Source organism: Morchella sextelata (assembly GCF_020137385.1).
Source record: "Morchella sextelata strain SCLS chromosome Unknown scls_15, whole genome shotgun sequence".
NCBI classification, from domain to species: domain Eukaryota; kingdom Fungi; phylum Ascomycota; class Pezizomycetes; order Pezizales; family Morchellaceae; genus Morchella; species Morchella sextelata.
Window position 1 is genome coordinate 1,294,171 of NW_025408630.1, and position 14,555 is coordinate 1,308,725.

The 14,555-nt window shown below is 42.7% G+C and overlaps 4 protein-coding genes across 4 annotated transcripts; 1 reads left to right on the plus strand and 3 right to left on the minus strand.

The window, feature by feature from the left end:
* Positions 1-2,118: 2,118 nt before the first annotated feature.
* On the plus strand, positions 2,119-3,175 carry H6S33_003630 (uncharacterized protein; the record flags this gene model as incomplete). Its single annotated transcript, XM_044834993.1, has 7 exons — positions 2,119-2,150; positions 2,234-2,295; positions 2,379-2,390; positions 2,564-2,618; positions 2,698-2,828; positions 2,890-3,039; positions 3,093-3,175. The coding sequence occupies 7 exons, from the start codon at positions 2,119-2,121 to the stop codon at positions 3,173-3,175; spliced, it is 525 nt and encodes a 174-aa protein (XP_044691991.1).
* A 1,247-nt stretch (positions 3,176-4,422) lies between these two features.
* H6S33_003631 (uncharacterized protein) lies at positions 4,423-6,071 on the minus strand (the record flags this gene model as incomplete). Its single annotated transcript, XM_044834994.1, has 11 exons — positions 4,423-4,427; positions 4,692-4,702; positions 4,759-4,814; positions 4,874-4,949; positions 5,003-5,064; positions 5,119-5,535; positions 5,595-5,647; positions 5,711-5,753; positions 5,813-5,868; positions 5,931-5,973; positions 6,042-6,071. The coding sequence occupies 11 exons, from the start codon at positions 6,069-6,071 to the stop codon at positions 4,423-4,425; spliced, it is 852 nt and encodes a 283-aa protein (XP_044691992.1).
* A 582-nt stretch (positions 6,072-6,653) lies between these two features.
* Positions 6,654-7,671, minus strand: H6S33_003632 (uncharacterized protein; the record flags this gene model as incomplete). Its single annotated transcript, XM_044834995.1, has 3 exons — positions 6,654-6,662; positions 6,715-7,073; positions 7,146-7,671. The coding sequence occupies 3 exons, from the start codon at positions 7,669-7,671 to the stop codon at positions 6,654-6,656; spliced, it is 894 nt and encodes a 297-aa protein (XP_044691993.1).
* Positions 7,672-11,423: 3,752 nt separating this feature from the next.
* On the minus strand, positions 11,424-12,733 carry H6S33_003633 (uncharacterized protein; the record flags this gene model as incomplete). The annotated part of the gene is made up of 5 exons (XM_044834997.1): positions 11,424-11,479; positions 11,544-11,565; positions 11,637-11,667; positions 11,729-12,044; positions 12,103-12,733. The coding sequence occupies 5 exons, from the start codon at positions 12,731-12,733 to the stop codon at positions 11,424-11,426; spliced, it is 1,056 nt and encodes a 351-aa protein (XP_044691994.1).
* Between the last annotated feature and the right edge of the window lie 1,822 nt (positions 12,734-14,555).

Sequence of the window (14,555 nt, forward strand, 5' to 3'; positions counted from 1 at the left end):
TTCAAACATGTGGCTGTGCGTTTCAAGCAGATTTCTGGGAAAGCTTGACAGTCGGAAAGTTGCAGTGAGATCTTGCAATCCAGGAACTTGGGGTACTTACAGTACACTTAGATACTTAGATATGGTGCCAACGGGAGGATCTCAGGAAACAAACGCCTTGTTGCTCTGTGCTGTGAGCGAAATACCAAGTCGGGAACGCAGTCCCGCTCGGACAGCATGCTTATCATCGCTATTTGACGGTATGTATTGTCTTTGCCGCCACACAAATTAATCGTGCGGAAGCTCGACCGGCGATCTTGTATGCAGTCCTTTTCATTGACTTTCCTTTCATCCAATCTTTCCATGATGGGTGCCACACATTCAGGGAGGAGCAATTGGTACGGCCAAATCCGGTTGCGCACACTCTTACCTCAGGGGGTTGAACCTTGTCTTTCCCCAGATTGCGAATAAAGAGGCAGATCTGATATATGCGTATGACCTGACGTCTTCTCGCCTGTTGCTCAATGGTTTTTCCCCATTCGCAACCAAATATCTCCAACTTATCATTGGATTGCAAGGAGAAGGGATACTCATGGATTTGGGAATAAGATGCGTTATCTGCTCAATCCACTCTGGGTTACGGTGCATCGGATGGGTCTCAACTGCCCTCGATTTTTGACCCGCGATCTTTTTCTTTTTTATCCCGCTTTGGATGGATGTGGTCACTGAGATTCTGACTCTGGGACTCTCCAATCACTAAACACGGAAATGGGGCATTCCCTCCACCTCCTACTATCTCTTGGTCGGCCTATAATTGACAAGCACGAACGATAGGAAGAGGTTGTTCTTCGTTAAATCGAATTTTATATTGAATGGCTCTTGGGTTTGTGTGCTCAGGCCTAGATGTTCTGATCCCAAAGGGCAGCATTCCATTCGGCGCCACATCCAACTACTTGTTCGCAATCCATCATTTTCGGCACTCATCGCTGCTCTCTTCCATGGTGTTCATCAAGAACGGATGGCCTCCATCTACCTCGTGTTTTATATCATAACTAGACATCTCTGATGAACAAACCTTCACTCTCTCATTTAGCTTGTCCCAAATTTCCCAAGGGTGTAGAGTACTTAAGTGTTTTCAAAACCAAAAGGGAAGGATCATTCCCTGCCGGGCCCTGCAGCAATCGGAATTGTTAGACTAAATAGGTCAGGCAGCTTGTTTTCTTCCTTTTTTATTTTATTTTTTGCGTTCAAATTTGGGGGGGTGGGCATCTTCTCTGGACGGAGCCTTCTCCATAGCATACCAATCTTCTTTTGTGTGTACATATGTACGACGACTAAGACAGGCGCACTACCAATTACACGGTGTGGTCACCATGTGCCTGACTTACTGAAGTGAAATTCGGTTTGAGTTCGCGGGCAAAGAAGAAGATCCAGATGAAAGTCTTCCTCCCCTAAGGCTACGGAGAGTTAGATACCCCTACCCTAAACTCTCCACCTCCTGTGTAAAGGTGGCCCTCGGCCAGCCAATCCGTCAATTTGTCTGTCAACCCGAATCCTGTTCGACCACGCGCGAAACAAAAAAAAAAATTCTTCAAATTAGCTTTTCTAGGCACCGAACCTAAAAGGTGACCCCCCAGACAACCCAGCTCCGCCATCATAGGCTACATAGCGCACACGCACCCGCCCTCATACATACATATTCTGCTCTACATCTAGTAGTATCCTTTAGTCCAGGCTACGCCCCACCACCATCCACATCAACCCTATTTTATCTCTCGTCTCCCCTCTCTGTCACCCCCCTCTTCATCTCGGATTTCTATCACCATCTTCGACAAACGTCGTTACTTTGAGAAGGATATTTGCAGGGTGCGGTAGTGGAAGGAAGTGAGTGAGTGTTGAGAGTGTGAGTGAAGCTGCGAGAGTGTAATGAGAGTCGTGTAAGCGGAAGTGCTGAGTAGGGTGTTGGGAGTAGAGTCACAAAGAATCGTTGATTAAAGGTACGGACCTTTTTTCTCCCCCATGTTTTTTTTTTTTTGTTTCCCCTTTCATCATCACATCTATTTCCAAGAGACTGATCTCACATTATAGGACCTATAAAGAACCTACCGAATTTCTTATATAAATTTCAAATTTATCACCATGTCGTCGTTGTCTCGCAGAGCCTGTTACAAGTCAGTCGCCCCTCACCTTCACGACTATCAACATTACTCTCTATTGCATTTTATCTGTTCTAACGTGTCCATATCTTGTTCAGATGCGGATCTATCGGTCACTTTGCCGAAGTTTGTTCATCGGCAGAGCGCCTTTGTTACAACTGTAAGAAATCCTCTTCACTGATAAAAATTTTGCAGTTCCCTCCACAATTCAGCAATGCTGACGTGTTTTACTGGGATATATAGGCAAGCAGCCGGGTAAGCGTTCTTTTAGTAGCGGGGATTTTTTCTCTAGGTCTTAATATTTAAATAACTCAACAACAAACAGGGCACGAATCCAACACATGTCCCCACCCTAGGACCACTGAGACCAAGCAGTGCTACCACTGTCAGGGACTTGGACACGTCCAGGCTGATTGTCCTACTTTGAGACTCTCAGGAGCTGGTGGTGGGAGGTGCTACTCATGCGGCAACCCAGGCCATCTGGTATATATTTTTGATTTTTTTTCTTTTTTTCTCACTCATCGTGATTTTCAGTTGAATTTTGACAGAATGGTTTTTACAGGCCAGAGCTTGCCCTACTCAGGGAGCTGGTGCCGGAAGGGGAGCTGGTGGCTTCCCCCGGGGCGGATATGCTGGAGGTTTCCCTCCTCGAGGTGGATTCCCTGGGAACCCCCGTCCTGCCACTTGCTACAAGTGTGGTGGTATGTTATAGCCCAATCATTGATAAGGCTCTACTATTGCTTATCGGATTTAGGCCCAAATCACTATGCTAGGGACTGCCAAGCCCAGGCAATGAAGTGCTATGCTTGTGGAAAGTTGGGACACATCAGCCGGGATTGTCAAGCACCTAACGGTGGTCCATTGAGCACTGCTGGAAAGTCGTGCTACAGATGCGGTGAAGCCGGTAAGCCAGGCTCAGGCGCAGATATAAGACTTCTGTGCTAATAATCCTTTTAGGTCACATCTCTCGCGACTGTCCTCAGCAGACGATTGAGCAGCCAGACCAGGCTCCCGCTGTCAACTCTACGGTTGTCGCTTAAATATCTTGAGATATTTACTTTTTCTGACCTAAAAATGGAACTACATATTTCGTTTGTTATATGGGAACATGGAAAATTGATTCTATGGATTCTGACTATTTAACCCCCAGATTTACTGCTTTTTCATGGAACTTGCAATTAGGATCGGATCTGCCACTTTATTGCTTCGGTTTCATTAGGGCAACGGGTTTTCTTTATGTTTTCCAAGGGTTGATTAGGACTTCTTTTCATTGTTCATATTTTTTATACTTCCATCGTTGAATTTCTTTCTACGTATCGTGGCAGCTGTGATAAGTAAAGGTGAATTTTTGTCTGGGCTAGGAGTATTGGAAAGACAAAATGGGAATAATACCATAAAGGATCGATTTTGTCGTTGTAACTATCTGCATTCTCCTAGGGCCAAGATGTAAGAACTCGAGTCTTTAAAAATTGAGAAGAACGAGATCTACATGCATAGCCGATCTCTCCAAACTAGGTGAAATGATTACTATAACGAGTAATGAGTGATTTATCATGATTGAAACAACAGTTTCTATTTACATACCACCAATGCGCGTGAGATCTCAGAATATTACTTTGACTCAGCAAATACATTATCTACGCAATTATTTTCTTCTACATCAAAAATCGTACGAGCTCTGCAGGGAGAGCGACAAAAAACAAAGGGGGGCTTGGTCGCACAGCAGAGCTGAATGTGAGCACGCGACAGTGATTCAAACTCCATGCATAGTTTTAATTAATTTGTTGCGCGAAGCGTCCCAATAGAAAAAAGATCTGGGGCGAAGCTTTCCCGAATCCCCGGGTATTGACTTGCGCAACAAAAGCCACGCTGTGGATAAGTAATTAGCTTGGGTGAGCTTAAATGGACGTCTAGTGGAGTACATAGGAGAGAGCGCGTATATCCTTCTTTGGGAACAGATCCACTCAAGAAATACCACTGTACAGATAGAAAGCTACGTGTATATATATTAAAATTTCTTCAATACATATACGTCTGTTTACCATTACGTATACCACCTGAGTTATTTTCGTCCATTCCTTTTTTCTTATTTAGCAGCTTCGGGATCATTGATTCCGCTTTACAATATTTCCCACATTTAGTATACGCTTCAATAAAGAAAAAATAAAGCAAGGACAAACATTTGGGAGTATGTAAGACGAACCCATTAGTGATAACGTAAGTAGCCTCACGCTCTGGGCAATCTGGGCTATCTTGCAGCTTGGCGACACGCTCTTCCCCGCGACCTTTACGCTGTGGTAATGTTAGTAAAATTGAAGAGACTCGTAATATATGGGTAATAGCATAAGAAAATATGAGATGGGCCAAAACCAAAAGAATCCGAGTAGCTGAGGCATGTGCGAGAACGTGTCTTTGGATAATTACTCATTAGTTAATTGATAAAACCCAAAATCCCGGGGGAGGAGCGGTTCGAATTCCTTACCCGCCAACTGTTGGTTTTTATTGGGTTATTCCATTATTCAATAAAAGCCTTCGATATTTATTAGGAGAGCATACCTGGTTTACGCCTATATTTATTAATTAGCAACGAAGCATCCCATACGTATTGCTATCAGGCACTTACCCATCTGCTCCAGCAAACAAAGCACTAGCACCTGGATCACTTTGAACCTGATTGGTCTATATCCATGCTTAGCAATTAAGACCATGTGTATGTGAACGAATTGCACGAGTGATACCAAAAGAACCGCAACATTAAACTCTTCAGCCATATGTGCGAGCTTTGACAGCATTTGTCCGAGCTTTTGTTGACGCCTGTTTTGAAGTTCAGTTGTTAATGAGAATATAAAATTTTAGGTAGGACTTACTCTGAAAGTTCCCCACGGCCGCAATAGTCCACGCGAAAACACGCCATGATACTGTCCACGATCTCTTACTCTGAGAATCCATGAGGTCAAGCTCGGATGAGGATGTCACTACTCACCAACAATCTAAATTCACCACTAGAAAAGTTCTGGCAAAGTCCATTCAGAAGTTCTAGCTGATGTTCCGAGTTCAATGCCCTTCCGTAGATTATATTCTCACATGCCGCATCACCATCAACGCCAAACCGTTCACTGATCTGTTTGATTCGCTCTGGGCGGAACGTCCCCTCGGTGTCAATGTACGCCACCTTACCTTCTGCCCCGCCGTGATCCTTTGGTAGTTGGCATATCACCGCTGCGGTCATTGAGAGCTGGGATTTTCCCGTGCGAAATTCACCGAAGACTTCGGTTATTGACATAGTTTGAATGCCTCCACCAAGCATTGAGTCGAAGCTTTTAGAACCTGTAGAAATGCGGCATACTCTACGGCGGAGGTGACCAAGTTCAGAGGCAGTAATAAAGTTGTAGGATGCGGGCTACAATACGTTAATACCTTAAAATCTAGAGAGGGTGCATAGGTATTGAAGGGTCGTACAGCGCACTTGACAGCAGCTTCTTTGACCTTCTCTGTTTTTTGCTCGGAGAAACCTTTATGAGAAAGAAGCAATTAGCCTCTCGAAAGTATCGAGAACTATAATGTGATGTACTAACCTTTAATCTTAGAGATGTTCCTCCGGGTAGCAGCACAGACAGCCTTATGGGTATTTTAGTAAAATGATTTGGTTATCAGGTGGTGCTTAGGTAGGTGATTACTGCAATTGTCCAGTACCCCGCTGATTTCAACTTAGAAATATCACTTGCACCAATACCTATGTCATATTTATCTCAGCGGAAGTGGAAGGTAAAATTTCGATGGAATAGGGGTATGTACCATGATTTTGCAACTGATCAACGTCCATGATAAAATCAACATCCTATGGTATTCATCAGTGAACTGAGCAAATAGCTTTTATATTGGATTAACATATATTGTTCTACTGACATCATCACCAAAGTCTTCAGTGTTTGCCATGTTTCTAAGAGAATGGCAAGCTCTCGATGTTAGGGTGTTTATTGATGGAGTATAGAGCGAAAATTATGTGCAGAGTTACGAGATGAAGATTGATATGTCAAAGAGTGTCGATGGGGATTTGGAGGGATTTATACTCCTCTGCAGCTTGATGATGTGCACACGCCATGACGCTAGCATAATCAGACTTTCAATTAGGCTTTTCGCTAAGTACAAGTATCGATTACATCATGTTATATCACTCGGTCGACTTACACTAGCTTATGTTGTTGGTTTGATTATTTCAATAAGTACATGCGGCCCGAAGGCTATGGTTTATATTGTTGATTCATTTATTGTGTGTGGAGGAACCGACCCACCCATTTAGCACATGCAGCCTTCCGGGTATGGTCACTTGCGGAGGAGGCTTTTAACACCAACCTTTAGACAATCTGAGTTCGAAAATTCAAAGAAATTAAAGATAATGTTACTTTTCCTAAATCTGGAAATTGAATTATACAAGTTTTAGCATCCAAAACACCACATCACAAGTTTTTTTTTCTTTCCTTTTTTCCCTTTTTTTTCCTTTTTCTTTACAGATAATCATTACAACGGCTAAGTGACCCACATCAGTTTATATTCCGAACCAGGAGGAGAGCTCACTTACCTTGAATTTCCTCATGTTTTTCCTCTCGGCGACCTTTTTCTTATCCATCTCGAACTTCGCCAGCAACTGTTGATGTTTTTCTTTCCTGACCTCCCTGGTCTGGAATCTATAGAAGTTCTTAGGGGTTTCTTTCTCTTCTTTCTTCTTTGCAAGAGCCGCCGCCTCTTCTTGTCGAGCGGGAGCGACCCTCCCTCCTCGAACCACAGTAATAAAACCATCCTCATCAGGCTCCTGTCTCCGTCGGGCTAGGGCACGGGCGTTCTCGGCCTCTTGTTCGTTGAAAACAGTCATAAAGGCATCGATTGAAGATTGCAATTCTGTCTTGGAAGGGAAACGAAGATTGTGATGTGTCAAGTAGCCTATAGGGTATAGATTATATGTCAGCTTTAGTGCAATCAAATCCTAATTCTTTTGATGGATGGCTGCCATACGTGATATCCCTAATGCCGGTATTTTATTCGCATCGCTGATGCCCTCTCCCCAAACTGGGACTTCACCTTGCTTCTTGACCTTACTCGCCTTAGAAACAGCTTTTAGTGTTATTTCAACGCTCGCCTTATCCACAAACACCACTACTGCTGTTGAGCCAGATCTTCTTAGCTCCCGATCCCATGTCGTTACCGTAGCGGCAGCTTCAACATCTGCCTCGTCAACACGTTTCCGCTTCTTTGAATCTGCGGGTGCAGCTTCCTCTTTTCTCTTATTCTTATCCTCCCCATCGAAGACAACGCTATCAACCATTCCACCACCAATTCTCGAAAACAGTCCTCTCAGGTGTGCTTCTGTTGAATCGACTGGAACATTAACGGCAAATAATGACCTCGAATCGCCAGGCGTAGCGACTTTAGGTGCGTGTCGGCGGAGATAAAGATAATGTAAAGTTGATTCCACTATTCTGTCCGGAAGTTTTATGGGAAGGACGAGATATTCGTTTATTTTGGTGGGTGTTTTAGACATTTTGACTTGTTGTCGGTTGAGTGAAGGAATAGAAGGAGGCTCAAAGGTTTTTTTTACAGGGTGTTGTAGTAGCATGAATTAATGGTCACGTGAGCCAAGATTTCACACACAGCTATGTACACGCTAAGGTCCTGGCAATTTTCGTTTCCTATATACACAGCAAATCGTCCCTAATATCTCTTATGGCAAGTAATATTTTGGTATAGAGACATTAGCGTTTACACTACGCGCTGTTTCTTAGAGCAAGGCTTTCTTATCCCTTCGTTTTGCATGAAATGCTGACTACTTTTTTGTAGGGGCCAAAAGGGTAGCTATGTCTAGTGCTAACGAATTTTTAATTATATTATTTCTAAATCAATCTCTAGCTAATCTCTTTTCGGGATTTGTTGTGGTGCCTTTGGCCCGTGTAAAAAATGGTCAGCCTACTAGACGAAGGGATAGCGAGGTATAGTACTTACAGTGGTGATTGCGTCATATATAGTCACTCGATCATCTGGGCCAGCTTCTGCTAACAGCAAACCGTCTAGCGCCCAGCTCATAAACATACTAGTCTCGTACCCATCCCCTACCTGGAAGCATGGGAGTAGAGGGGTTGGGGACGAGCCTATAAACATACATATAGCTTCTATATAGTTATAACTCAAAGATATTTTATAGAGTTTATCCCGACAATATCCATATCCTCAAAATTTGTCACTCTAACAGTAGTAAGCTACGGTATTTTTTAACTCATGTTTTCAAGCCTCAAATCTCACTTCGACCTGATCAATAAAATGAAAAGCCTGCATTCAATCCCACATGCATATTATAAACTCAGCCAATGCGACACTTAATGCATGTTGTTCTTTTTCTTTACAACACTATATGTAGTAACTGATAGCTCTACACACTCCGGTAACATGGAACGCAATAACCAATTAGAGTAGTGATTCTTATACTTAATGCCCCTAGGGTACAAACTTTCTTAGGAATCGGGATAGCATATCCCGAAAATCGGGATAGGTTATCCCGTGGGAGGATAAGTTTGAGACATTTGGGCGTTTTGGGATCCCCAAACATCAAGTAGCTAAAATAGGAGATTTCGCTCTTATTTGGATAAACTATCTCCGCCGAGGGATATATTTTTCAGCTCATCTTGTAGAGGGGATACATATCTTTACCATAGGATACTGTATTCAGGGATAGCTTATCTTTTCCTGTGGATATAATCTTATATCCTCTCAGAAGGATACGAATTTTCAAACAGAATAAAGTGTTCTCCTGCTAGTAGTATTTCGCTTCCCTAGTAGTTTTGGACTTAGATAAATCTGATTTTTTTTTGGCTGTCGAATTTTTAAACCTGAGGCTGATAGCGACAATTTGTACTAGATTTGTATCTGAACCAATAGTATAGTTAGTAGCATCTGCTATACCTAATCGGCAAGGTGTAAGTTCAATTCCCCTAAGCTCCATTTTTTTAAACCTAAGTTCTTGATGTTATCCCCTACCAGTCAGAACATGCCCACCCCCAATCCTTAGATAAGGATATCTTATCATATCCCGGTGAAAAAGGATATCTCATCCAGCAAATCGAAGGGTAGTACCCAATAGTTAAGATATCACATCCTACCTGAGAGGATTGGTCATCCCTCTACTGCAGGATATCATATCCCACTTCGCGGAGATGAAAACAGTATCCTGCCTCCGGGGATGAGCTATCCAGTACTTTGTCCTCTAGGGTGCGCTTGGCGTTCGAGTGATTATATATGAATGTTATGACAATAGTTAGGTGAGTGACCTCTCATGACATGATTTTAATTCCAAAATAAGGGATATTGCTTCACGAAGTACCATAAATATTATATTGGGGCCAAGAATGGTATCTAAGTGGAGCTTATAGGACATAGATAAGTTGATATATATAAAGATTTTCTAAGTTCTCCAAATGTGTCGGGGAACATTCGCTATACTGTGGGTCAAAATACTGACAAAAACCAACTGGGAATCTGTCTAGTTTGCGGATCTTAAAACAATTGGATTCGCAAGGAGACTGATCTAGATCAATACTAAGAGCTGTTTCATTCATCATAAGCGAAATTCTAAATATGCTTGCTGACTCAGAACTGAATCCTCATACTACTGATTTTCACCAAACAATATTTTTTAAAGCAAATTCTAATATATCATATTGCCGGTTTCTGGGTCAAATTTCTGAAATTTTTCTTCAAGGGTGGGGACGTTAACGTTGTGTTGCGGGTTTGAGAAACCTACACATACCTGTGGCGAGAATTTCATCTAGTCTACATATATATAAGGGTTGTATATACTAGCTTCGGGTAGTACTATAGTACTATAATGCTTTGGCCGACAATCCCCAGAAATCGGATAAGATGCTGATCATAGGTATATATGGTGATCTACTAGAAGCTGAATCGACGTGTCCCATTAAGTACTGGAGCTACGTTATGCTTAGCAACACCCTAGTGAAGTAGTACTATGTAGTGTGAGTTTAATTCAAGAATTATGGCCCGTACTCCGTAAGTACTCGAAGGCGCTCCTTAATTCTTGAACTTACAGCTTTTGGATTTGCGGCTTTGCCGCTCTTAAGTAATATTCCCACTGAAGATGATTTGGATATATATACCTGATCATCATAGTTAATTGAGACTGTTTTTGCTACCCGGGTCGAAGTAGTTTCGTTCCAGCAATCATTTGTTGGCGTTCGTTGATATCAAAGTACCCGGATAACTACATCACGTACCTTTCTCTTTGCCCACCTGCAGATAGAATCTGTCTAGCGATCATCATGCTTTGGCTCAACGAGAGCTCAAAGCAGATTGACGACTACATGTAAGTAATACTGTGATTTTATGTCGGCTTAACCCTGAAGGGCATGTCCCATCAATTAATGAATTAAACAAAAAAAAACAAAAAAGGGCATGTCCCATCACAGGGTATCACTCGCAAGACCAACCGCTGATCACCAAGAATGCCTCACACCAGCTTGACATACAGATGATTCCTCATATGGCATACTTACATGTATATATATAATATAGCTGACGCATAAGTCCTTGATATTTGTCGAGATTTGAGTCAAGTGACATGAGCCATGATTATGAGTATTATAATTTTATATATAAAAACGTAGATAATATATAAGTAAAGTATATACTCACTCGTTAATTAAAAGGTCGGAAGTCGTTGCAACCAAATCTTCACACAGAATTCCAATCTTTTAATTAACGTGTGAGTATACACACTCAAGTACGTACATTTCAGCACTGATTGTATACATATCTACGTATGTAACTAGTTTCTAGATCTTTGCTTTTACCGCCTCTAGCCTCGACAGAAGCTACATGTATCTACACATTTACGTGTACTGTTTGGCCTGGTGTCAAAACTCGCTACTTCCATCATTAACTCTACATGTATATAATATAATGAACCCGGCCATATAGATTGTAAATATTTACCAAATAGAAACAGCTTGGTCAGAATGAACAGTGGAAAGGAATATAAGTATACAGAATAAAAACATTGTAAACAGAGTTTAAGAAAATAAAATAGAGAAAAGAGTACTAACACCTAGAAAAAAAGAAAAAACTCAAATACAATTGACCAGCCAAACCTGTAACTCGTGATAACCACCTCCTACTCGTAAGCATAATACACAAACAGCCTTCCAAAAAAAAGAAATCATGATTCAAAGGCACCAAAGAGAAAAGGAAAATCGTCGATTTATAGAAAAAGAAGTGGTAAACTCAGGACTACCAGCGGTTTTGTAACCACCTAACTTCCGATGGATGTGGCGGTAAAGGTGGTTCTGGTCTCGCGGGCGATAATGCATTTTCCACGGCTAATGCATATGAAACACCATCTTCGGAAACGTAGGATGGCGGCCGTGGTGTGCTGTGACTGTTAGGACTTATTGGCTCTCTACCTTCAGGTATTGTAGATTGCTGCACGCTTGTTCTTCGTACCCAATAAAATTGATTCGGGTTCACTCTCACACTAAATTATTAAGATGTTAACAAAGCACCACTATAATTTTAATGGTAGGTTTATCACTTACGAGCACCTCCACAACCCGTAGACTGGTGGCGGTAGCTTCGTTAAGTCCGGTTCAACGCCGTCAACATCTTGATCAAAGGTTGTTTGTATCCTAATTGGCTCCCGTGGGTTTGCATACCCATCTGGTCCAGATACTGAAGGAATCCTGGAAAAGTTACGGGATGGTCTTCTCTGCAGTCTCGCAGGGTTCGTTGCCAATATACACAACCGCGCGAGAGCGTGACAAAAGAACATAGTTGCAATTAATATTATCAGGATCAGCAACACATGCCATTCATGGCGAAGCCTAAGATCATTTGTGAGTGCTAAGCCGAGATCTATACGTTGAAATCGTTAGTAAAATGGAAAATCTAAAGTTACTGACAATGTACTGACAAATTGCTAGAGTGATGGCCAGAAATCCTCCGGCCGCCAAAACTGTAATCAATTTCGACTGCAGCCCTTTAAGTGATCCTCTCTGCCACCATTTGCCAACCTCACCAGCTGGTGGCTGCTGTATTTCGACATCTATAGGCGCCTGTGATTCTTGGACTGCCTCCTGCATAGCTGTATTCCCAGGCATAAAAACTGAACGCCTTATTACTGTAGGCTGGGGCCTCTCCAGAGGTCGTGAATTTAGCAAGTTTTGCTGTGGATTTGGCGCAAACGTAACTAAATTCGACACTGCCCTTGGTGATAAAGGTGAAGCAATAACCGGTGTATCATAAAGGCCAGAGGTAATAACTGGAGATAGGCCAGCAAAATTCGAGCTGACAGTAACCATTTCGTTTCCCTGCGAAGATGGCTTCGGAACGCTTTCGTTACTGTTTCCCCTTGTTTCCCCTCTACTGTTACTCCACCAGCTGCGCACTCCAGCCTGAACCCCAGTTCCAACGCCATTCCCAATCCCATTCCCAATCCCATTCCCGGCTACCAATCCACCATCTTGCACGGCTTCGTTCCCAAAAATATGGTTTCCCGCACCTGATTCCTGGTTCTCCGCGATTCTTGAAAACGGGCGAGCCATGTTGATTATCGCAAATGTATCCTGGGTTTGAAATATTGGACGTTGCGAATCAAATGTGTTCTTCTTGTATCAGCCCTGCTTTAAGGAAATATCTGGACCGAATTCCGGAAACGTCAAAGATATGATAAATAAGTAAACAGAAAAACGCAACTCCTCCTAACGGATCCAACGAAAAGAGCCAAAAGCAATAATTTGGTGGTGCAGAACCTGCCGCCGGTGGTAGCACAGTCCAGCTCGAATATAATAGGAAAATAAAGAAAGGAAAACCTCAAATCCCCAAGACTGACTTGGGGGCAATTGAAATGGTCTTCAGGCCAAGTTACTGGCTTGCAGTCGAGGGAAAAGGAAAGGAGAAAGAGAAAGAGAAAGAGAAAGAAAGAGAGAAAGAAAGAAACTTGAGGTGAGAAAAGGAAATGTGTGTAGAGAGTGGTGAGAAGAATACGGGGGAGGGGAAATGAGGGAAATGAAGCAGCTGACAGGGGATATCCTCGAACCGACCCAAAGAATTTGAAAAGCCCTAAAAATACAAGGAAACGGCGCAAGTGAGACGAAGGAAGCGTGGTACTTAAGGAGTGAATAAGCCGGGGTAAATCTAGAGATACATTCCGCTACAAAGACTGCCAGAGCATTGGTGATGTAGGTGGGATGGGAAGAGGAACGGAGGAAACAGTAGGAGAACAATTATGAAGCAGAATCAGGATCCAGGCACTGGCAGATCTCTCGGTCTTGGGAGGATGACGGATCCTCTAGATTCAGATCACTACATGATTAACCGCCCGTTATGGGACCTGGTAATATTGTCCCCAACTACCACCCATCGAGAGCCATCTCAGGCCCACCCCACTTCTTTCGTGCCCAAAGATGATCATCCCCTCAATCGTCATCGTCGTCACTTGTGAATTCAGACGACAGCCAATCGATAATCAATGTCTTGATATGCCCTCCAAATAGTTCTTCGAGAACCTCTCATAGTTTCGCACGGAATGGGTGCTCATGCATGGAGCGTCAGGGGTTTTGATCGTTTGGGGTCGTTTCACCACTCGCCCCACCAATCAGCCCTGAAGTAGCCTAAATTGTGCTACCCAACAGCGCAGCAACTCACCACTATCCAGGGGAGATAGCATTCACAAGAAGTTACTGAATCAACAATTGTATTCGACTGTGTTCCCCGCATTGATATCAATACTTGTATGAACAAGTACCTCGCGGTAATTAACATATGCGTACTTTCTAAATATTTTATAGGCAGAGATTCTTTCTAATATTCACTACGTATTAATACATGTATTCTATCTATTATAGATACTGTAGGCACATCATGTACCTACGGGTATATATGTAGTTACAGTATACACAAGAATTGCAGGCACTATTTTCAGGGGTTAATGTTGCTTTGAGGCTTAAAGCCGGGAAGGAAGGAGGGACAGAAAGCGTTTGTGGTTTGTAGCAGCGCTTCCAAGTCCCCAAATCCATATCCACCTGATCATGATTCATGAGAGTCCTACAGAGTAAACAAGCTTTTCAATTTATCAGCTAGATGCAGTTAAAGTTCCATCTTTCAAAACTTAGTAAGGAGCCGGATGTATGTACAGAGCTAGCGCTACTATACTCTAGCTCTCCATGCAATATCAACCGTCCCGCCTATCCGTCTGCAGCTCGCTCCTGCGCCACAAAAGATATCGAAACTGCCGAGTGACAACTACATATATGTATTAAGCAACCACGGTCGCTGCTTATAATTGTCCTACAAGAACACAGGTGCTTTGAAGCAAATGACCTATTTTCAATTCCAGGATGCGGCAAAGTTATTGACAAGGAAAAA